Below are 23224 nucleotides of genomic sequence, written 5' to 3' on the forward strand. Positions count from 1 at the left end.
TACTGACACTTGACACGCTGGTCTATCATATATTCGAGCTATTCGATCCGTGCCATAGAGACGCTGATTCATTTATTTATTTATTTTATCGTATGAAGAATGTTTGTATATACACTGCTGTAAAAATTAATAGCAACTCGGTGAATTTTCTCTTCATATCAAACTATTTCATGTTTCAGTGTGACAGGTCATTACAAAGTAATAAAATCCATATATTTTCTGAAAGCTTGTTTTATTGTCTCTCTAATGCAAGGCAACAAATTAATTTATTGCCCTTCACATAGCAGTCTGTGTAGCATTTCTTAACACGATGTGGCTCTTGAAATACAGGTTGTACTTATACATTTATGAAATCTAACGTTTGTAATAATTCGCTTCGTAGTCTAAAAATAGCCCGTCCCGGAAGGACGTGGGTTCGATTCACCGTCAGGAAGTCGAAAATTTAAGAAACGAGATTTCCACTTCCTTAGGTGCACATGACCCTGAGGTTCACTCAGCCTATACCAACAATGAGCACCCGGTTAATTCCTGGGTACAAAGTTGGCCGGGCGTACTGCTAACCACTTCACCCCACCAATTGCCGAGGTTGCGGATAGTGGAAGCCTTTACCTTCCACTACTCCAAGGCACTTCATGGCCTGTACGGAGATGATTTTGCTTTCATTGTACGTTAAGATATGCATGATTTCTAATTGCTCATTCATTCCCTCTAGCCGGGCTCATGGGTCGGACGGTTGAGGCGTTGGCCTTCTGACCCCTGCTTGGCAGGTTCCATCCTGGCTCAGTCCGATGGTATTTCAAGGTGCTCTTATACGTCAGCTTTCTGTCAGTAGATTTACTGGCACGTAAAAGAACTCCTAAGGGACTAAATTCCGGCACCTCGGCGTCTCCGAAAACCGTAAAAGTAGTTAGTGGGATGTAAACCCAATAACATTATTATTATTAGTATTATTATTATTATTATTATTATTATTATTATTATTATTATTATTATTATTATTATTATTATTGTATCGACAGTTAATTAGTCACCCAGTCATTCATTCGTTTCCCCTCACACTCACAGAGTCAGACAGCAGTTCCATTAAATAACATTTGTATTTATGTACAACTGAAATTTTGGAAGAGACAAGTTCTTGTCATCCCCTGACAGTGAGTTCCGAACCTTTGCGGAACGCCAATGAAAACTCCTCTGAAAGGCAGAGGTACAGGCGAAAGGCGGAAAAAGAGTAACTCCTTCACCCCACTGAGCTGAGTGATTAACAAGTGATAGCACTACTTTTAACCTAAATATTCGACTTGGAATTATATTCGACAAGAATAGCCGTCATTTTACCTGGCAACCTTTCGATGACAGGTATGATAGCTGCTATCTAAACATATTTGTTGTGGTCACAGAACATCCATCCCCTCTTGGTAGTAAGCCTACATGTTATCTGAAACACCTTGGCATTGCTAGGGTTAACAACTGAGGATACATGACGCAGGAGAAACATATATTGAGGGGATCAACCTCAAACTGGCGAAATAGCTCCATGACACAGGGTGAATAGTGCAGTAATGTTACCTGATTACTGATTTGTTGTTGTTTCATATATGGGGATAAATTATCTTTTAAATCCTCTTCACAAGATCTGTTTCAAGTTATTCGAGGCAATAGATGTCTTCCTCTCTGTATATTAATCGCACAGGTCTGTGAAAATAATCTTACTTCCTAAGGCAAAGGATAGGTATCTCAACATTCAGCGGAAGGTGAATAGCCTCGTGTACTTAATAGACATGAACTCTATCTATGGTCTAGAATTATTAAGAAATCAGTTGTTACGTAGGTAGAAGTTGAAATAGGGAAGCTACGGAGGAACGACTTCTAGAATGGCCAAGAGTAAATAGGCATATTTTAAATACGAATAACTAGTAACAGGGGTTTTCATTTCAAGAATTCCATTTAGAAGATATCATTCAGTATCATGAGTAAGATTTCTCACTTTCTTTTTTCTAGGGGCTAAATTCATCCCGTTCCAAACACCTCATATGTGTCAAATTTTTGGCTGAGCGGGAAATCGAACTCAGGTCAACAACGCAAGAAGCTAATTTACTAGACGACGACAAAGGCTGGCAGTCGATGGCAATATAGACCAAGTCTCCAGGAAGTCGTTCGCCTGTAGCAATGAAAGTGGCCAATAACTCTTATCTTAATAACACTGCAGAATCATAACACTTTTATTCGTCTTGTGAAACCATTTACATTGATCTGTGAGGTAATAAATAAGAGAAGCACACTACGACTCGTTCTACTTGGGGATGTGATCCCCCACAGCTCTGAAGCCTTTGTCGTCAGCCACGTAGTTTACAGTAATTTGCTTCCCCTCTGGGCTAACGTATGAGTAGGAGCCTTTCTTCACGATCACTGTCTCCCATCCATCATTGGTAGACAGCAGACTGCCCTGCTCACTTAGCTTTGTGCCGTCATTGCCTGAATACCTAGGGACATAAGCATAAATAAAATTATTGGAGAGGACTGCCCATTACCCCCAGGAGAGATGTGTAAATTTCAGAGGAGGTGGAGGAGTAACTTGGTGTATGGGAATTTGAAACAATGGACAAGAAGGAGCATATTGATTGCATGGTAATCAGCTGATAGATAACATAATATCACTTTGCAGAATATTTATTTATTTATTTATTTATTTATTTATTTATTTATTTATTTATTTATTTATTTATTTATTTATTTATTTATTTATTTTGGTTTTTAAACTTTAAATACATCAAAAGACATTTACAAAAGTACAATAACGGTAAGAAGAAGGAAAAGAAGAAAAGTAATAAGCAGAATAAATTTCAAATTAATACTACAAATGAAAAACAATAATATAGGTATAGATCAGCCATAGAAAATTACTAAACAAGTTGGAAAAGGAACACAAACAAAAAACTTACGAGTACGTAGCATTCCACCAAAAGGAATTTAATAATGATTATGATTTAGTAAAAAATGTATTTTATTTGCTTATTGACCAATCTAGTGCCAGCGAATAAATCAACTTGTGCACCAATTGAATTGAGGAACAAACATGGAAAAAGGTGAAAGTGCTGAAATATGAAAAGGTGTTTTTTCGTAATAAGGGGATGTATTAGCCACGCCGCATATGGTAGTAACTTGTGCATGTGCCTGAGGTCACTAGTTTAGTTGGTAGGAAGTTCAATACGTAGAGCCACAGTTCAATGTGCCCAGCTGAGTTTGGTGAGGAAGGGTGAATGGGCCAGCGTCTCGCGCTTCAGTTCTTCGGTGCTGTCCATTTTGTCAGTGTGCTATTACTCATGTATTTTCTAATTTCTCAACCACTTAATTAAAGAAATGAAATTTATGGAAGCTAAATATGTTTATTTTGTAATTTTATAAAATGTACTGGATGTAGTATACTTGCACTTCAAAGGCCGAAGGTAATCATTAATTCCTGGTCTCCTTTGGTAGAGAAGGCTGAAAGAGCCATTGTGCTCGGAAACTCTATTGTTGGCGTTTACTCGAAAACATGTTTCTGAAACTTTCACACTTCAGTCATTCATTCACTACTGATCTGCATTTAGGGCAGTCGCTCAGGTGGCAGATTCCCTATCTGTTGTTTTCCTAGCCTTTTCTTAAATGATTTCAAAGAAATTGGAAATTTATTGAACATCTCCCTTGGTAAGTTATTCCAATCCCCAACTCCCCCTTCCTATAAATGAATAATAGCCCCAATTTGTCCTCTTGAATTCCAACTTTATCTTCATATTGTGGTCTTTCCTACTTTTAAAGCACATTAAATGTTCAAAATGCCCTCCGTTATCATTAACCCGTCGTTGGAGGGATGCATCAGCGGATCCTGGGTTCAATGAGACGGTGGGTTGTTGTATCACATAAGGAAGAGTTTCATGTGGTATGCTGGTACGTTCTGTTCGTGTGTGTTCACCGTGATAAGTGTACTACTAGAGTTGAAGAAAATGAATTCTAACTTGGAAATAAAGCGTTTCTGGACCCATGTCCATATAACATATTTTGTTCTTCTACCCGTGAGGAATGTGTGATGAAAGTTTGGCCAGACCTTATTGTTACACCCTGTATTGAACAATGTTTACAAATGGGCTATGGACACTGTGGATTGTCAGCCAGCGGAACAAAACAGTCAAGGGGAAGTCACGAAAGAAACATGAAGCAAGCAACCTTGTATCCTCATGTAACAATATTATGATTATTAATAATAATGAACGGCTCCTTGGCTGAATGGTCACCGCAGTGCTCTTCGGTTTAGAGGGCCCGGGTTGGATTCCCGGCCGGGTCGCAGATTTCAACCTTAAATGGTTAATTCCCTTGGGTCAGGACTGGGTGTTTGCGCTATCCCCAACATCCCTGCAACTCACACACCACAATAACATGCAGTTACCTACACATGGCAGATGCCGCCCACCCTCATCGGAGGGTCTGCCTTACTAGAACTGCACCCGCCTTGAAATAGCCACACGAAATAATAATAATAATAATAATAATAATAATAATAATAATAATAATAATAATGACCGCCTCTGTGGTGTAGTGGTTAGTGCGATTAGCTGCCACTCCCCAGAGGCCCTGGTTCAATTTCCGGCTCTGCCACGAAATTTTTAAAGTTGTACGAGGGCTGAAATGGGCTCCACTCAGCCTCTGGAGGTCAACTCAGTAGACGGAGGCTCGATTTCTTCCTCAGCCATCCTCGAAGTGGTTTTCCGTGGTTTCCCACTTCTCCTCCAGGCAAATGCCGGGATGCTACCTAACTTAACGCCACGGCCGCTTCCTTCCCTCTTCCTTGTCTATCCCTTCCAATCTTCCCATCCCCTTATAAGGCCCCTGTTCAGCATAGCAGGTGAGGCCGCCTGGGCAAGGTACTGGTCCTTCCGAGTTGTATCCCCGACCCAATGTCTCACGCTCCAGGACAGTACCGTACCCCTGAGGCGGTAAAGGTTGGATCCCTCGCCGAGTCCGAGGGAAAAACTAACCCAGGAGGGTAAACCGATTAGGAAAGAAAGAAAGTAACAAATATAATAATAATAATAATAATAATAATAATAATAATAATAATAATAATAATAATAATTGTTTTCACGTCTCACTAGGTACTTTTACGGTTTTCGAAGACACCGAGGTGCAGAAATTTTGTTCTCACAGGAGTCCTTTTAGGTGCCAGTAAATCTACCGACAGGGAACTGTCGTATTTGAGAACCTTCAAATACGTACCACCGGACTGAGCCAGGGTCGAACCTACCAACTTTGGCTAAGAAAGCCAGGGCCTTAACCGTCTGAGCCACCCAGGCCGGCGTATCCGTATGTGGAGTAACTGCTGATTACATGGAACCCGAAGAATAACGACGTGCTCGTTTCAAAAATCTCACGTGCATTGTCCAGGATTCAAACAGTGGCCGTCGTAGGTACAATAAACACTGTTTACAGCCGAATTTATAATTTTATTTAATATTATACAAATATCAGCCAAGCACCTCGCGAACGTTCCCTATAAACCATGCCGTGGTGTAAGCGTACGCATTTGACTGTGTGACCATGGCCTGGTAGAAATCCCTCACCTCCCATTTGTTTCCTCTGTGGATGGGGTTGAGTAGAAGCGTTCTTAAAATAACTAGCTGTATAAATTCGTCACTCGTTTCCCTTAGCGAAAATCTGTTTACTTACCCGTGAGAGTATTGGCCGCTGGCATCGCGAATGTCAACGACCTGCCCCTGAGAAAGATGCACCGCTTGGCTAGGAAGAATCTTATTTTCAGCAGGCGCAGGAACAGCGATTGGCAATAGCACTGAAGCAGTGGCAGGAGGGCCGTATGCTGCATGAGGAACGATGTCTGCCAGCACCAGGACCGCACTTCCGAACAAGACCTGCAAAAAATTTAGTAAGTAAATTTATCATATTAGTGTTTAATTTCACTTCCGGATAGCAAAGGTGGTCTGAAAACAGACCGGTGTAAAGATAGTTTCGTCCGGGAGCTGACTTCTTTCTGCGACCGCGTTTAGTCCCATACCTCTTATCTTTAAATCATTAGAAACTGAGTTTGTCCGCCTCTGTGGTGTTGTGGTAAGTGTGATTAGCTGCCATCCCCGGAAGACCGGGTTCGATTCCCGGCTCTGCCACGAAATTTGAAAAGTGGTACGAGGGCTGGAAAGGGGTCCACTCAGCCTCGGGAGGTCAACTGAGTAGAGGTGGGTTCGATTCCCACCTCAGCCATCCTGGAAGTGGTTTTCCGTGGTTTCCCACTTCTTCTCCAGGCAAATGCCGGGATGGTACCTAACTTAAGGCCACTGCCGCTTCCTTCCCTCTTCCTTGTCTATCCCTTCCAATCTTCCCATCCCCCCACAAGGCCCCTGTTCAGCATAGCAGGTGAGGCCGCCTGGGCGAGGTACTGGTCCTCCTTTCCAGTTGTATCCCCAACCCAGAGTCTGAAGCTCAAGGACACTGCCCTTGAGGCGGTAGAGGTGATATCCCTCGCTGGGTCCGAGGGAAAAACCGACCCTGGAGGGTAAACTGATTAAGAAGATGAAGAATTTTTTTTTTTTTTTTTTTGCTATTTGCTTTACGTTGCACCGACATAGATATGTCTTATGGCGACGATGAGATAGGAAAGGGCAGGGAGTGGGTAGAAAGCGGCCGTGGCCTTAATTAAGGTACAGTCCCAGCATTTGCCTGGTATGAAGATGGGAAACCACGGAAGACCATCTTCAGGGCTGCCGACAGTTAAAGAAAGATTTTAAAATATGTATTGATTAGGTGGATTTGTACTCAACCTATTGAAATTGTATTAGTCAAAGACGTATTTAGTTATCACATGTCAAAATAATTCATTTTCATTCCTACGGATAACAAAATGAAATGAATATAATTAAACGTTTTTACTTGTAACTGAGAGCCGTGCAAGCAGCTGCTAGGCTGTACCTTCCGTCAGATCGCATACACTGCTCCTTTACCTGCCTGCGCTGGAGCGCTGCTCATTGGGCCGTATTGGGCCGGCCTTTTGTATAAACATACACGTAAGAAGAGAATATTGTACAGACTGAACTCGATTCATTACTTTTCACTATTTGTTTTACTTTCTTTAGTTGGCCGTACTGAGAAATGGATGCTGAAGCGTTACTCTTCTCCCACCCCTGTCCTCACTTCCCCAAGAAGCCAGCACTCAACAGAACTCTTAAATACAGTAGCAGCTTCCCACCGGTCCGCTACCTCCCATACCAGTCAACTCCTTGTTCGCCTCACGCGTTCCAGCCCTCACTCCCGAATTAAAATCCCTGGACTTGCTGGGAACTACACCACGGACTGGTTCCCACATAATAATAATAATAATAATAATAATAATAATAATAATAATAATAATAATAATAATTGACCCCAACTTGGCAGGTTCGATCCAGGCTCAGTCCAGTGGTATTTGAAGGTGCTCAAATACGTCAGCCTCGTGTTGGTACATTTACTGCCACGTAAAATAACTCGTGAAGGACTAAATTCCGGCACCTCGGCGTCTTCAAAAACCGCAGAAGTAGTTAGTGGGACTTAAAAGCAGTAACATTAATTAATTAGTAATAACTGTACCTGGAGGTACACCTCAACCCCGCGCATTTAAAAGAAGTGCCTCAAGGAATTCTATCTATCAAACTAATCTTGAAACCACTAATGCATGAAGTTGGGACATTGACTAGAAGATGTCACCACTGAATAATTGAGTAATGTGTTATTTTGAAGTTGCCTAAACTGACTAGATTTATTTGTTTTGTTTTGGTGTACAGCAAGTAGTCTGAACTTTTCTCCATAGATGTCCTTACAAAAACTGAGGTAATGCACTCTGGTACATGGCAGAAGAATTCGTGAGTTAAAGAAGTTTTGTGCTCATAGGTTTTTCACAACTTTCATTTATTTCAATATTTTAAGGTTTGCTACACTTCCTTCTCATTCCGCCAGCTTTTGAATGTGGCCAATCAGAAATGTTTGTATTTATTTTTCAGCATATAACAGGCTTCTTGTAGATTTTTATTCGGCCAATAAAAATGAGAGGGTGTGTCCGGATTTAGTCCAGAATCTTCTCGAACCATCCCCTCGGGTATATAAGCTGCGGCTTTTTCAAGCTACCGTGCCTTGTCTTATTGATCGTCGACTTACTGAGAGTGTGTGTTAAGACAGGAGGCGGGGCGCCTCATTCTTCGGCAGGCAGTACTCCAGCCCAGGTAATGGCCACCAGTTTTCTATCTCTGTAGCTATCTCCGCCAACTTATCCGAGGGGAAGGTTCTACGCTTTAACTATGTAACCGTGTGATTTCAAAAATGTAAATTACTTATTGCTAATGTAAAACTTCATAAAGTCTTTAACTGTAAATCGGGGATAGAGAGTGCGTTACCCTCTTGAGTTCCTCTTCAATTTATCTCGAGGTGACTACGATTTTGTAACTGTTTCTCTTTCTGTAAAGCATTAAATTAACCTTGCATTCTAGTCACCTCATTAGCTTGGGATTAGCCTCTGTATCATCGGGCCGCGAGCCCAATTAGGGTTTTATACTTAGTTTTCTAGGAGAGCAAGTGTACGCCTCCATTCATTTTGTGTCTGGGCTAGTAATTTAACCTGTTCTTCTTTCCACGAAGGCCCAGTAGTTTGGGTAATAGATACCCCTGTGTAAAAAAAAACTGTAAATTGTAGGTAGGGCCTAGAGAGGCCAGAAATTGTAAGATTTTTGTGTAATGTTGCCTTGAGTAGGCTGTAAGAAATCGGAAGCCAGTCTCCTTGGTTGAATTCGGAGAGCTTGTAAACTCTTTCTGGTTTTTGTGTGATACTATTAGTGCGTTTGGAAGGCCGTAAATTTGTAACGGTTGGAGCAAAGTGCCCTGGAATTGGGATATTTCTGTCCTTGTCTAAATAACACAACATTTGCGAGGTTGTAAAGTTGTAAATTAGGGGCTTGAAGTCCAAAAGTGTGAAATTCCCTATTCTAGGTTTTTCTATTTTTATATCAAAATTGTCATTGTACCTGGTACCCTGTTGTTAAGTTTGATTTTCTGAAAAGAAATATAACCTTTATTTAAAGTTTTAAATTTTTGATATCGTAGTTAGACCCATTCAAGCCCACGCCTTTCACCTCTCTCTGTTCCACGGAAACACCGGTAACAATAATAATGCAAAACCTGCCTTTAGCGGAACCTTTATAAACCGGAAAACTGTCCATATAGGAAAAATTTCCCGGTCCAGTGAATTATTTAAGTTTACCTATATTTAGCGTAACCTGTCAGACACGGAAACAGAAGGAACTTTTGCGAGTATAACGGAAAATATATGTAAATGTCAAGATTGGTGCTTTCCCGGCCCGTACTTGTAGACGATATGGGATTTTGGGCTTATGCCGTGTCAAGGATACAGGGTGAAATTCTTTACGTTTCACAGAGAACTTTGTTCCGCGTCTTCAGAAGAAAATCTCGACTGTTCCCGAGGAAATCTTCTACAAGAGAAAGTTCTCTTGTTTTCTACACACGGCACAAACCCAAAGTCCCATATCATGTCTATACGTAAACGTCCTTCCTAACCCTTTGCAGTATATGTGTAATTCAAATGGATCTAAGATGGCCGAGATACTGGTTGCTACAATGCTGGGCTGATTGGCTCAGGCGGTTGAGGCGCTGGCCTTCTGGCTCCAACTTGGCAGGTTCGATCCTGGCTCACTCCGGTGGTATTTGAAGGTGCCCATATACGTCAGCCTCGTGTCGGGAGATTTACTGGCACGTAAAAGAACTCCCGTGGAACTCGTTGGCTGAATGGTCAGCGTTGAGGCCTTCGGTTCAGAGGGTCCCGGGTTCGATTCCCGGCCGGGTCGGGGATTTTAATCGCCTCTGATTAATTCTTCTGGCCCGGGGACTGGGTGTTTGTGCCAACAATTTCCTCTTCATATTCAGACAACACACTCCACTACCAACTACCACAAAAACACACAGTAGTGATTACATCCCTCCATATAGGGTTGGCGTCAGGAAGGGCATCCGGCCGTGAACAGGGCCAAATCTACATATGCGACAGAGTTTACACCCGCGACCCCGTAGGTGTGGAAAAAGTGGTAGAAAAAGAAGAAGAAGAAGAGGAAAAGAACTCCCGCGGAACAAATTTCCGGCACCTCGGCGTCTCCGAAAACCGTCAAAGAGTAGTTAGTGGGACGTAAAAAGAATAACATTATTATTTGATTGCTACAACGAACTCTTGAACAGTGCAATTACGGTAATATCAGTACAGAAGATTACATGGCCATTGATCTAGAATTTGAGACAGATGCGGCGTTAGAAAACATCGAACTGAGCTCGATAGCTACAGTCGCTTAAGTGCGGCCAGTATCCAGTATTCGGGAGATAGTGGGTTCGAACCCCACTGTCAGCAGCCCTGAACATGGTTTCCCATTTTCACACCAGGCAAATGCTGGGGCTGTACCTCAATTAAGGCCACGGACGCTTCCTTCCCATTCCTAGCCTTTCCTGCCCCATTGTCGTCATAAGACATATCTGTGTCTGTGCGACGTAAAACAAATAGCAAAAATAAGAAAGAAACATCGAAGAGTTCGTCCCTCATTTCTTCCAAGAAAAGAAACAGAAATTAATTAATGGCGATGAAGACGAGAACGAAGACGATGAAGAAGATGGTTTATGTAACGTGAAGTCCTACTGACATGTCCTATCATCCGGAAAGAACATTCCGTCTATTTCGCTAACTAAAACTGACTCGGAATTGTTCGACACTGTTTGCCTTGCCCGTATTTTAAGTGAGAACCGCGCTACCAAGGATGGTTGTGCCCAGCGTACAATTCTGCACTACTGAAAGAAGTAAATGACAGGACAGTACATGACTACCATTAACGTTGTTTCTATAAAACCTGCAATGTGTATTAAATAAGTGTATATATTAGGTAGGCGCTGTGAGGATGTTCTAAGTAACAATAGATTTGTGATAGGGCTGATGAACTACCCTAGTGTAGGTGTCTACTAGAGTAGAGCATCTACTACTTCTTCTACCGCTTTTCGCACATCTGTGTGGTAGCGAGTGCGAACTAAGTCGCACAGGTGGATTTGGCCCTGTTTCACGTATTTTATATACGACTAGCTGATGTACCCGTGCTACGCTACGGGATTCTCAGAAAGACTGACTTGTGATTTTCCTAACTGAAGTCGCTATAGGTCATTACAAAAACGTCAGTAGGAATGTAGCGATTAAAAGGAATGATATCATATAAAATACTTGATCAAATGAAAAACCACACATTTTCTCACTTTTAACGAACAGTACTACGGTCCCGATCTAAGAGTCCGAAGTTCCAGAGCTGGATTGACCAGGCCGCAGACAGCCGTGAACACTTCTCTGCCATTATTCCGTTAAATATTCACACTTCTCATTCCAATCAGTGCCTTAGAGTAGGGATTGAATAGCTCGAATGCTTTGATGAACCAGTGTGTTACGTACCAGTAGTAGTCTATCGGAAAATTTATGGAACGTATATAAAACATTTTTTGGATAAATGTATCTGGTATAACGTCCAATGTTGATTTTTGTTTGTTATTTGAGGATAGCTGACAGCAATGTAACGCTTCTTATTGTAGACTTCGTCCGGCCCCGCGGTGTAGGAGATTCCCGGCCTATGATTAATATCCCTGGCCTGGGGACTGGGTGTTTGTGTCGTCCTTAATGTTCCTCTCCTCACATTCAACACTTTAAACTTCCGCCATTTCCAAATACACGCAGGTTCACAACACATGGTGAAGGTAAGAGCAAAAGAGTCCGGCCCCGCGGTGTATGAGGCAACGCGTCCGCCTGTCACCCGGCGGCCCCGTGTTAGATTCCCGGGTCAGGGGTTTATAATTGTAAATGATGAATATACCTGGCCTGGGGACTGGGTGTTTGTGTCGTCCTTAATGTTACTTTCTTTACATTCAACAACGGTACACTTCCGCCACACGCAGGATCACAACGTATGGTGCAAAGTAGGGGCAAAAGCCGGGCTGAGTGGCTCAGACGGTTAAGGCGCTGGCCTTCTAACCCCAACTTGGCAGGTTCGATCCTGGCTCAGTCCGATGGTATTTGAAGGTGCTCAAATACGACAGCCTCGTGTCGGTAGATTTACTGGTACGTAAAAAGAACTCCTGCGGGACTAAATTCCGGCACCTCGGCGTCTCCGAAGACCGTAAAAGTAGTTAGTGGGACGTAAAGCAAATAACGTTAAAGTAGGGGCAAAAGATAAATAGCGTTATTTAAAAAATGATGAAGGGCCAAAAGATCGTCTGTGTGAAGCCTAAAACTTACAGATATGACATTTTAAGCAACAACAAAAGCCCGGTTTGTGTGACTATCGCCTATAACGACCATTAATAGGCGATCCCATTGGAGTCATTAGAAACGGTTTCGACTATAACTGATATTGCTAGTGGTTTAACGTCGCACTACAGTAACACATGAAGGGTTTTTAGCGATGGAAGGATGGAATGGGCTAAGATTGGGAAGGTAGCGGCCGTGGCCTTAATTAAACCACGGAAAAACATCTTCATGACTGTCGACGATGAGATTCGAACCTCACCATCTCCCGAATGTAGTCTCCCAGCTACGCAACCCTAACCGCACGGCCAATTCGCTTGGTTATTTTCTGACTCTAACTTTCGATGTTCAATTCGTTGTAGTGGGTCGGTGCTGGCCGGAAAGCCGTACCGACATAAAAAAACACATACAGTTAGCGTACTGGCAAAATAATAATAATAATAATAATAATAATAATAATAATATTTTAATTGAAAATACCCTTTCATTTTTATTAAAAGCTGAAATTTATGAAACAGAGGAATGGCATGCTAAAGAAGAAAGTTACCTAACTCTCCAGCTACTTCCCGCCAATATTTAGGCAGACTGTTACACTCGTACGACTGGGCGAGTTGGCCGTGTGGTTAGGGGCGCGCAGCTGTGAGCTTGCATCCGGGAGATAGTGGATTCGAATCCCACTGTCGGCAGTCTTGAACATGTTATTCCGTGGATTCCCGTTTTCACTACAGGCAAATGCTGGGGCTATACCTTAATTAAGGCCAAGGCCGCTTCCTTCGCACTCATAGCCCTTTCCTATCCCATGGTCGCCACAAGATCTAACTGTGTCAGTTCGACGTAAGGCAAATTTAAAAAAATACTCGTTACGCAGCAGTAATCCTATCTATCGGAGATGAGTGGCAATAGAAAACAACGTACATCACAACAAACAGTGGTCAATGTAATGTTATTGTTGATCATTTTTATGAGCTTTCTATATTGTAGGCCTTCACATTTAGTTTTTTTTTCGCTCTGTGATCTTAGGGCGTCTTATAAAATTATTTATAGCGTAGACTGTAGTTCCTTATTCTCCGACTTTACATACCGATTTTCATTAAATCCTGTCTACCTATTTTCTCGTTACTTGGCGCTGATAAGGACTTAGTAACAAAAATCCAAATTCTTGAATATCTATGATCATAGCCGGTATGGTAACAATGTATAAGACATTTATTTATCGATACGACCACTAATAACATAATTATTTGAGAATTAAGTTTTAGGCCTACCCCTAAACTACCATTTCATTCAAAGTGAATAAAATTAGCTATGACCTAGATTATAGCGGCTTATTCCCCGACTTTGCATACCGATTTTCATTAAGATAGGACCACTAATAACATAAATATTTGAGAATTAAATTTTAGGCCTTCCCCTAAACTACCATTTCTTGTCAGCGTGAATAAAATTATTTATGGCCTAGATTATAATGACTTATTCTCCGACTTCGTATACCGATTTTTATTAAGATATGATCACTAATAACATAATTTTTTGAGAATTAAATTTTAGGCCTTCCCCTAAACTACCATTTCAGTCAGCGTGAATAAAATTATTTATGGCCTAGATTATAATGACTTATTTCCCGACTTCGTATACCGATTTTCATTCAATTCTCTTCAGCCGTTTTCTCGTGATGCGTGTACAGACAGACAGACAGACAGACAGACAGACAGACATTACGGGAATGTAAAAAGGGTATTTCCTTGTTACTGTGGGCACGACTGATACAGAAATACCATCCTTTTTTAAATTCTGAGCAATGTACAGACAAAACTCTTATTTTATATATATATATATATATATATATATATAGATATGTCGTAATAAGCGATGTTGTACTAAACGATTTTTGTAATACAGTGTTTATATAGGATTTAGACGGGAGTGATAAATGTTGCCGTTATATCCAACACATCGTTAAAAGCAATCTCGCAAAAACGGTTTTGACTGTATATATCAGAAAATTAAAATATCTAAATTTTAAATTTTTAATCAAAGACTTTCAACGCGAATTCATGCTGAGTCCCGACCGGGAATCAGTTTTCCATTTATAAACTTCAACAGCTCGTCTGTATTACAGAACTTGATGAGTAGGTACTTACGATAGCGAGGGTGATGGTGTTCATGTTGTTGCTGATGCTGCTACTGGACTTCCTAATTCTCTTATGCTCTTTATATACTTGTACATGACGGATCTTCTGTTGTAACATCGAGGATGTGTTTAAGAATAGCTTTAACCCCGCAGCTACAGTTCGTACGTCATTGTCGGAGGAAGAGGAGAAATATTTACGATAAGCGGACCTTTCCCATTCATGAAATCTTTAGACCCGCCATTCCCAAACTCTGGTCCGTGGACCTATGGGGAGCCGCGATGATATAATCGACGGAGTCCGCTATAATAATGTAAGTTGTAAATATTTGAAAAGTGCCATTTTATTGTACACGCGCAATTCATAAACCATTACACTAAATTTGGGAACTATGCCTTCACTGTTGTATAACTTATATAGTTAACTTGGTTAAGAGGTGGTACAAGTTAGCAGCAGAATAAGAAGAAATACTACAAGGCAATTGTGAGACATTTGGAATTGCTAGTATCCACACTCAGACCACATTTTCCGCCTCTGGTTGAGAAAATATCGTGGATCAGAAATCCCTCCTTTGAAATTGAACATGAACTGCCCTCCCTGAGGAAGATCAACTAGCCGAAGTATCGTGCCAGAGAAAGAAAAATGAAAACCCACAGCCTGTTTCCAGTCATTCGACCGGTTCAGGAATGAAATGAATGAAGCCCCCATCTAGCGGCGAGGATAGAAATTGTGCCGGCTACCGAAGCCTGTTGCACTCCTCTGGGGGAATGATTAATGAATGACAGATGAAATGATATTGGAGAGTGTTGCCGGAATGAAAGATGACAGGGAAAACCGGAGAACCCGGAGAAAAACCTGTCCCGCCTCCGCTTTGTCCAGCACAAATCTCATATGGAGAGACCGGGATTTGAACCACGGAATGCAGCGGTGAGAGGCCGGCGCGCTGACGCCTGAGCCACGGAGACACCATCTTGGCAGAGAGAAAGTGAAAATAAATTGAAGTATGATATGGGTGGAGAATCAGATAGAGTGGCATGTTCAGCTCCAGGAAGTTCCATGAATGTACCACAACTCCACGACTTTGATTGACTTTTGGTTTCTCGGCATCCCCGATACCCTACCAGTTTTAGAAAGGAAATACTGAGTTTTATGCCGTTCATGACAACATACCTGTGTAAGAGTACATTTTCTGCTCTCATGCAAATGAAAACGAAGTATAGAAACAGACCTAATGTACAGACTGATCTTCAGTTTGAGTGACTATGCTTGTAAAATGCTTGATCTTTGGAAAACCATCCGTCTCATTGATCCAACAACCGCAACAAGTGGACTTTTTCAAGTAACTTTCCAGATCCAGACTGTTGTAATTATTAGCCAAGTGTCACATTGTTTTATAATTTCTGTGCAATTATAAAGTATCTTTATGTAAATGAAGTTAAATTAAGCTTTCAGAGAAAGTAAATATCAGCCCTAAATTATACGAATAAAATCAAACATGGTATCATTACAAAATTCCGTTTTTTGTTTACTGAATGCAGTATTATGTTCTGTGGCTAAGGGGTACTGGGGCATGCATGCGATATGCTCAGAGGGCCTCAGAGACAAACAGTTTTGGAAACCCTGCTTTAGACTGTTCTTATGTGACCACATGTTAATGCTACCCCCTTATTCATTTCAGCAAATTAGTATGTGCGTGAGCGGGTGAGTTGGCCGTTCAGTTAGGGGCGCGCCGCTGTGAGCTTGCATCCGGGAGATAGTGGGTTCTAATCCCACTGTCGGCAGCCCTGAAGATGGTTTTCCGTGGTTTTCTATTTTCACACCAGGCTGTACCTTAATTAAGACCACGGCCGCTTCCTTCCAACTCCTAGGCCTTTCCTACTCCATCGTCGCCATAAGACCTATCTGTGTCGGAGCGACGTAAAGCCACTAGCAAAAAGAAGTATGTGTGTGTTTTTTTAAGGGTCATCGTCCAAGACTTGGTTTGGTCCTTACATGAATATACACTGGGGTAGTCTGTCATGGATGTGTTGTGGTTAATAATAATAATAATAATAATAATAATAATAATAATAATAATAATAATAATAATAATAATAATCGTATTATCTCAGCTACTGTATACAGGCATTTCATATGGTGCTATTCAGGTTGTCTGTGAATCAATTTTGACGTTCTGTTTTACCTACCAGAAACTATCCCTGATTGGTAGACAGGAGTGTTCGTCCACTCATAAATTCCAATCCAATCCAATCAGGCAATTCATTCATTCAGCCAGTCACTCATTCATTCATTCATCATGCAGTGTACCAATATAAATCCAGTCAGGCAATTCATCTATTCAGCCATTCATCCATTCACTCATTCATTTAGTCATTAATTAATTAATGAATACAATCATTCATTCTGTCCGACTCATTGGCTGAATGGTCAGCGTTGAGGCCTTCATTTCAGAGGGTCCCGGGTTCCATTCCCGGCCGGGTCGGGGATTTTAATCGTGTCTGATTAATACTTCTGGCCCTGGGACTGGGTGTTTGTATTTGTCCCAACACTTTCCTCTTCATATTCAGACAAGACACTACACTACCAACCACCACAGAAACACGCAATAGTAATTACATCCCTCCATATAGGGTTGGCGCCAGGAAGGGGATCAGGCCGTAAAACATGGCCAAATCCACATGTGCGCCACAGTTCGCACCTGCGACCCCACGGATGTGGGAAAAGCGGTAGAAGAAGAATATTCATTCATTCTACATACAGTCATTCAGTTCATTCATAATGTCTATTGTAAGCTAAGGATAACATTGTCCAAACTAGTGACGCAAATAAAAAAATATACCTGCACTAGCACGAATTATCAGGAGTAAGATACATGTTGCCAATCAATCAATACTGATCTCCATTCAGGTCAGTCGCCCAGGTGGTAGATTCCCTATCTGTTGTTTTCCTAGCCTTTTCTTAAATGATCCCAAAGAAATTGGAAATACATTGAACATCTCCCTTGGTAAGTTATTCCAATTCCTAACTCCCCTACCTATAAACGAATATTTGCCCCAATATATCCTCCTGAATTCCAGCTTTATCTTCATATTCGTGCACTATACACCGATGTTAACGTCTAGGACAAATATAAAATCTTAGAAGCTACAATATTCAGAGATCGGGTGCAATTAATGAGTAGGCGTAATAGTAATTGTTACGGAGTTATCCGTGGAAGTCAGAGGTGAAAGAAGGTGCGGGCTGGAATGGGTCTAACTACAAGTCCGAAAGATGAATTAAAATTTCAATAAAGGTTATATTTTCAACAGACAACAAAGTTTAGCAATTTTCACAAGGTGAAATAACAAGAATATCAGGTACAATGTAATTTTACAAATTCTGGGCTACGAGCCCCAAAGTCTGAGCTCTCAGCTCATAACCACAAATTACCAAAGGGCAGAAAACCCTTAATTACATGGAGCATTAGCTCCCAACTTACATCTCAAGCCTCTCTAAGGCACTTTTACCACAACACCATAAAGAGCTGACCCGCTCTCGATCTTTCAAGCCTATAAAGGCAATAACAGACTTTTACACAAACTGCCATTAAGGCATAATAAAGAAACAGCGGTATCTCGTACCTAGGTTAATTTAAATGGCCCAAAACAAAAAAGGATGGAGGCGTGAATTTGCACTCCTAAATCTACATTTTAAAACCTAAGTGGCTCTAAGCCGATACACAGGGGCTAATCCCAAGCTAGGGAGGTGATTCGTATGAGAAAACTTTAATACATTAAGGAAGAGAAGAAACGGTTACGAAAACGTAGTCACCTCAATTTAAAATGAAGGGGAGCTCGAGAGGGTAAAGCACTCTCTATCCCCGAATTAAAGTTCAAGAAAACTGAAGTTTACCAGGAAAAGGGTTTACATGTTTAATAGTTTACATATTAAAGGTTTCGAACCTTCCCCGGGAGTTAAACTGCTGAGCTAGCAAGAAATAAAGATGTTAAGAGGCCATTACCTTGATGAAGAGCTGCTGCCTGAAGAACGGGGCGCTTCCCGCCCCCTGCTACATATCCACACACTAAGCTAGATGTTACTGAAGTGGCCCGGAGACAAGAAAATCAGCAGTTTTTATACCCTCGCGGAAAATTCGAGACCTTTCAGGAATGAGTAGACACACCCACTCAATTTTTATTGGTTGACAGCAAAAACTTGTACACAAGGCAATGAAGAAACACCTTATTGGTGGGAAATTAATTACAGAAATTTAGGATTGGTTAAATTCAAAACAGGCGGAAAGAAAGGATTAATATTGCCAACCCACAAACCACAGAACAAAATTTAGTAAAGATAAAACTTATGAATACAAAATTTCTTCGAGAGAGTTCATTCCATTGCACCAGAGTGTATTACCATAGTTTTTGGTAGAGACATCTGTTAGAGAATGTCCACACTTCTTGATCAATGAAAAACAAAAGCAAATCAAAAACACACAGTGACATCTTCTGATAACCGGTAGAGTTAGTTCAGTTGTTAAGGTTCCGGGTTTCTACAGTAGAGAGGTTTCAGTTGGCGCAAGATTTGAATTTGCGTCGTAGAGGTGTACTGCCCGGTACAGTAATATTTAAGGTAGTAATAGATACAAAAATTGAAACAAAAATATGCATGTATCGAAATAGTTTGGAATAATCCGCCTGGTGGCCGTGATCGTTAAGGCGTTGAAGTCTGAAGGGTCTGACACCGTGGTCAGCTGGTTTGAGTCCCGTTGGTCGAAAAAAAATTTCACGGTCAGAATGTTGGCCGGGTAGGGGAGGTGGTGGTATACAATTTATATTCACTAGATTGCGTGCCAAAGGCCCGGACTAAATTCCAAACCTCTCCGCAGTACTCATTTGGAGTGAGGGCATATGACATTGTTGATGATGATGATTCGTTCGTCGGATGGGGACGTTAAGCCTTGAACGAACCCCTTGATGCTATTCGGCAGGAGTAGGCTATGTGTCACCACCGAGTTTCACCCTCTCCCTTCCTGCTATCATATATCACGTCATTCATTTAATCTCATTAACTCGTCTGATGAGAGCATCTGGTCATAAAAACAAGCCACGACAAATTCGTCTCACCTCACCTTATACCCGACCGCGTAGGGAAACGGTACAAGGGATGGACAAAGAAATAACAAAATAATTTGGATTGCAATAAATGATTACTATCTCTCCAATTCTTGGCAATCCGGAACTGGGGGATGGGAGCATTCTATTCCACCTACCAGAAGGCAGAGTTATCCAGAAATCTGATGGACTACCTACGGCTGAGATTTTAAATAATTTTATCAGTTCAACACCAAACGTGCCACCAGAGAACTTTTATTACGTGCCACCAGAGTACGGCATGGAGTGCCTATGGACCTTTTCCACCCTTCACGAATCTGACTACCTTTGCCGGGTTTGAACATGCCATGCTAATAATAGTAGTGGTAATAATAATAATAATAATAATAATAATAATAATAATAATAATAATAATAACGCATGACCTCCTGAGGTGTGACCTGCCCGTCTGTGAGGATGGGGCTCAGTCTATGATGAATTCTAATGCCGAATACGGATACGGCACACAGACCCAGCCCCAAGCTATCGGAATTAACCAATAAATGTTAAAATCCCCAACTCGACCGGGAAACGAACTGGGGACCCCATGCACCAAAGGCCAGCACGCTAACAATTTACCCGCGGAATCGGACATCGACAGCATTGAAGGTGGACTTCCATGGTTTCCATTTTAATTTTCATTACCTTAATTAAGATCACGGTCGCTTTCTTCCCATTCCTAGCCGTGTCATGTCCCACCGTCACAATAAGACCTGTGTAAGTCGGTGCAACATAAAACCATTTGCAAAAGAAACACTATTATCATCAGTCCCATACACTTTGTATGCAACTTGGGATAAGATCAGGTAGGCTGCTCACGCAAACCTACGTGAGGATTTAAGCATGCTGACCATGTGACACTCCAGCACCTGCAGGTTATCTAACTTTGCAGCAGTCGCCTCAGTAAGCAAGCTCCATAATAGACCTTCTGTGCAATTAATTAATTATAGATGAACCTCTGTTATACGTTTTCAAAAGGAGACGGCTAAAATAATATATAAAGAAGAAAACGTAAAAATGAATTTTCTTATGGAACTAAAACCGTGTTATTACATAATTACTCAAACTACCGTATAAAAAGACTATAAATGAAACAAACACACACACACACACGCGCGCGCTACAGTATTGCGAGAACAGTTGCTGTTTACTCTTTACTTTACGTCGCACCGACACAGATAGGTCTTATGGCGATTATGAGATAGCAAAGGCTTAGGAATGGGAGGGATGAGGTTGTGGCCTTAACTAAGGTACAGCCCAAGCAATTGCCTTGTGTGAAAATAGGAAACCACAGGAAACCATCTTCAGGACTGCCGACAGTGGGGATAAACCCACTATCTCCCAGATGCAAGCTCATAGCTGCGCGCCCCTAACCGCACGGCCAACTCTCCCAGTTCCAGTACAGTACTGCACAGTACTTGCAAACAGAGTACTGGTGCTTTACACTGTTTTTTAAAACATCAATTTCTCTTTGCTTCTTCGATTTTTTCACACAATTGTACTCTGGTCATTTTTATACACGTGCGCGGAAATAACGCAATTCCATAAATACACGAAGCGTCGGCATCAACTGTCACGTCACCTTACCTCACTTAACGCATTGTCGGCGGCAACCCTTTTATCCGCAAGTGGTATCAAAAAGGTTATCTCAGAAGAGTCCGCTTATTGAATTCGATGAGATTAGATGTCAATAATAATAATAATAATAATAATAATAATAATAATAATAATAATAATAATAATAATAATAATAATAATAATAATAATAATAATAATAATAATCTTATCTTAATCTGCTTACCCTCCAGGGTTGGCTTTTCCCTCGGACTCAGCGAGGGATCCCACCTCTACCGCATCAAGGGCAGTGTCCTGGAGCTTCAGACTTTGGGCCGGGGATACAACTGGGGAGAATGACCAGTGCCTCGCCCAGGCGGTCTCACCTGCTATGCTGAACAGGGGCCTTGTGGAGGGATGGGAAGATTGGAAGGGATAGACAAGGAAGAGGGAAGGAATCGGCCGTGGCCTTAAGTGAGGTACCATCCCGGCATTCGCCTGGAGGAGAAGTGGGAAACCACGGAAAATCACTTCCAGGATGGCTGAGGTGGGAATCGAACCCACCTCTACTCAGTTGACCTCCCGAGGCTGAGTGGACCCTGTTCCAGCCCTCGTACCACTTTTCAAATTTCGTGGCAGAGCCGGGAATCGAACCCGGACCTCCGGGGGTGGCAGCTAATCACACTAACCACTACACCACAGAGGCGGACAATATTATTAATAATAATAATAATAATAATAATAATAATAATAATAATAATAATGTCTTATTGGCTTTACTACATTTTTATGGTTTTCGGAGACAGCGAGGTGCCGGAATATAGTCTCGCAGGAGTTCTTGTACAAGCCAATAAATCTACCGACACGAGGCTGACGTATTTGACACCTTCAAATACCACCGGACTGAGCCAGGAGCCAACCTGCCCAGTGGGGGTCAGAAGGCCAACGCCTCAACCGTCTGAGCAGCCCGGCTTAGATGTTGTCAATTTTCTCTCTCAGTCCCGTATAACGTCTAAGTTAGTAAGAAAATTAATATGTTCCGTTCGTGGAAACAAGGCAAATGAGAAAACGTATAACTGATAAACGTATAATAATCAATGAATAAAGATCGGTGCCTTAAAAATTTAGAGTATAACAGCGAAAAACGAAGAAGTAAATAACGTAACGAAATTTGAAAAGTGGTATGAGGGCTGGAGCGGGGTCCACTCAGCCTCGGGAGGTCAACTGAGTAGAGGTGGGTTCGATTCCCACCTCAGCCATCCTGGAAGTGGTTTTCCGTGGTTTCCCACTTCTCCTCCAGGCGAATGCCGGGATGGTACCTAACATAAGGCCACGGCCGCTTCCTTCCTTCCTTGGGAAGGAAACGCAAGCGAGCTTAATACCGTGATCACAAGTCACAGGACCTCTAGTTTTACGAGGTCTCCGAACCACTACGTTTAAATTCAAAAAAATCTACTAGCATTGATAGGGATTCGAATATTGACCGCCTTGGTTAGAATCCAATGAAGATGCCATTCGGTTATCGTGCCTACGGCAGAAGGAAACTGCCGAGGGCTATGTATGTTAAGTTAAATTCTCCGACCATTTGCCTCAGGTTGAAAAGGAAAAAACACGGAAAAAGCTTCTAAAATAACGGTGAACGGTACTCTAGCTCGTTTCTCTCTTCTCGCTCGCCTGTGCGATTGAGTGTTTATTTAGGTAGGTTGCAGTTGGATGGTGTTTTTAGATAAAAAGAACTCACGTCGTCCGCCTCTGTGGTGTAGTGGTTAGCGTGATTAACTGCCACCCCCGGAGGCCCGGGTTCGATTCCCGGCTCTGCCACGAAATTTGAAAAGTGGTATGAGGGCTGGAGCGGGGTCCACTCAGCCTAGGGAGGTCAACTGAGTAGAGGTGGGTTCGATTCCCACCTCAGCCATCCTGGAAGTGGTTTTCCGTGGTTTCCCACTTCTCCTCCAGGCGAATGCCGGGATGGTACCTAACATAAGGCCACGGCCGCTTCCTTCCCTCTTCCTTGCCTATCCCTTCCAATCTTCCCATACCTGCACAAGGCCCCTGTTCAGCATAGCAGGTGAGGC

At 42.0% G+C, this 23224-nt stretch overlaps 1 protein-coding gene across 1 annotated transcript; it reads right to left on the bottom strand.

Annotated features, from left to right (window-relative positions):
• Window positions 1-2206: 2206 nt before the first annotated feature.
• Window positions 2207-14505, bottom strand: LOC136863817 (endocuticle structural protein SgAbd-6). The gene is made up of 3 exons (XM_067140154.2): window positions 14476-14505; window positions 5698-5897; window positions 2207-2480 (listed from the first exon to the last, which is right to left on the bottom strand). The coding sequence occupies exons 1-3, from the start codon at window positions 14497-14499 to the stop codon at window positions 2291-2293; spliced, it is 414 nt and encodes a 137-aa protein (XP_066996255.2). The 5' UTR covers window positions 14500-14505; the 3' UTR covers window positions 2207-2290.
• Window positions 14506-23224: the final 8719 nt, after the last annotated feature.

This window comes from Anabrus simplex, chromosome 2 (genome assembly GCF_040414725.1).
Source record: "Anabrus simplex isolate iqAnaSimp1 chromosome 2, ASM4041472v1, whole genome shotgun sequence".
NCBI classification, from domain to species: Eukaryota; Metazoa; Arthropoda; class Insecta; order Orthoptera; family Tettigoniidae; genus Anabrus; species Anabrus simplex.

Excerpts from the sequence above, each read along its gene's own strand:
- LOC136863817 (XM_067140154.2), bottom strand. The coding sequence starts at position 14,499 with ATGAACACCATCACCCTCGCTATC. Across the intron at positions 5,898-14,475 it reads ACACCATCACCCTCGCTATC|GTCTTGTTCGGAAGTGCGGT; the intron begins GTAAGTACCTAC and ends AATTTTTTGCAG. Across the intron at positions 2,481-5,697 it reads AGCGGCCAATACTCTCACGG|GTATTCAGGCAATGACGGCA; the intron begins GTAAGTAAACAG and ends TTATGTCCCTAG.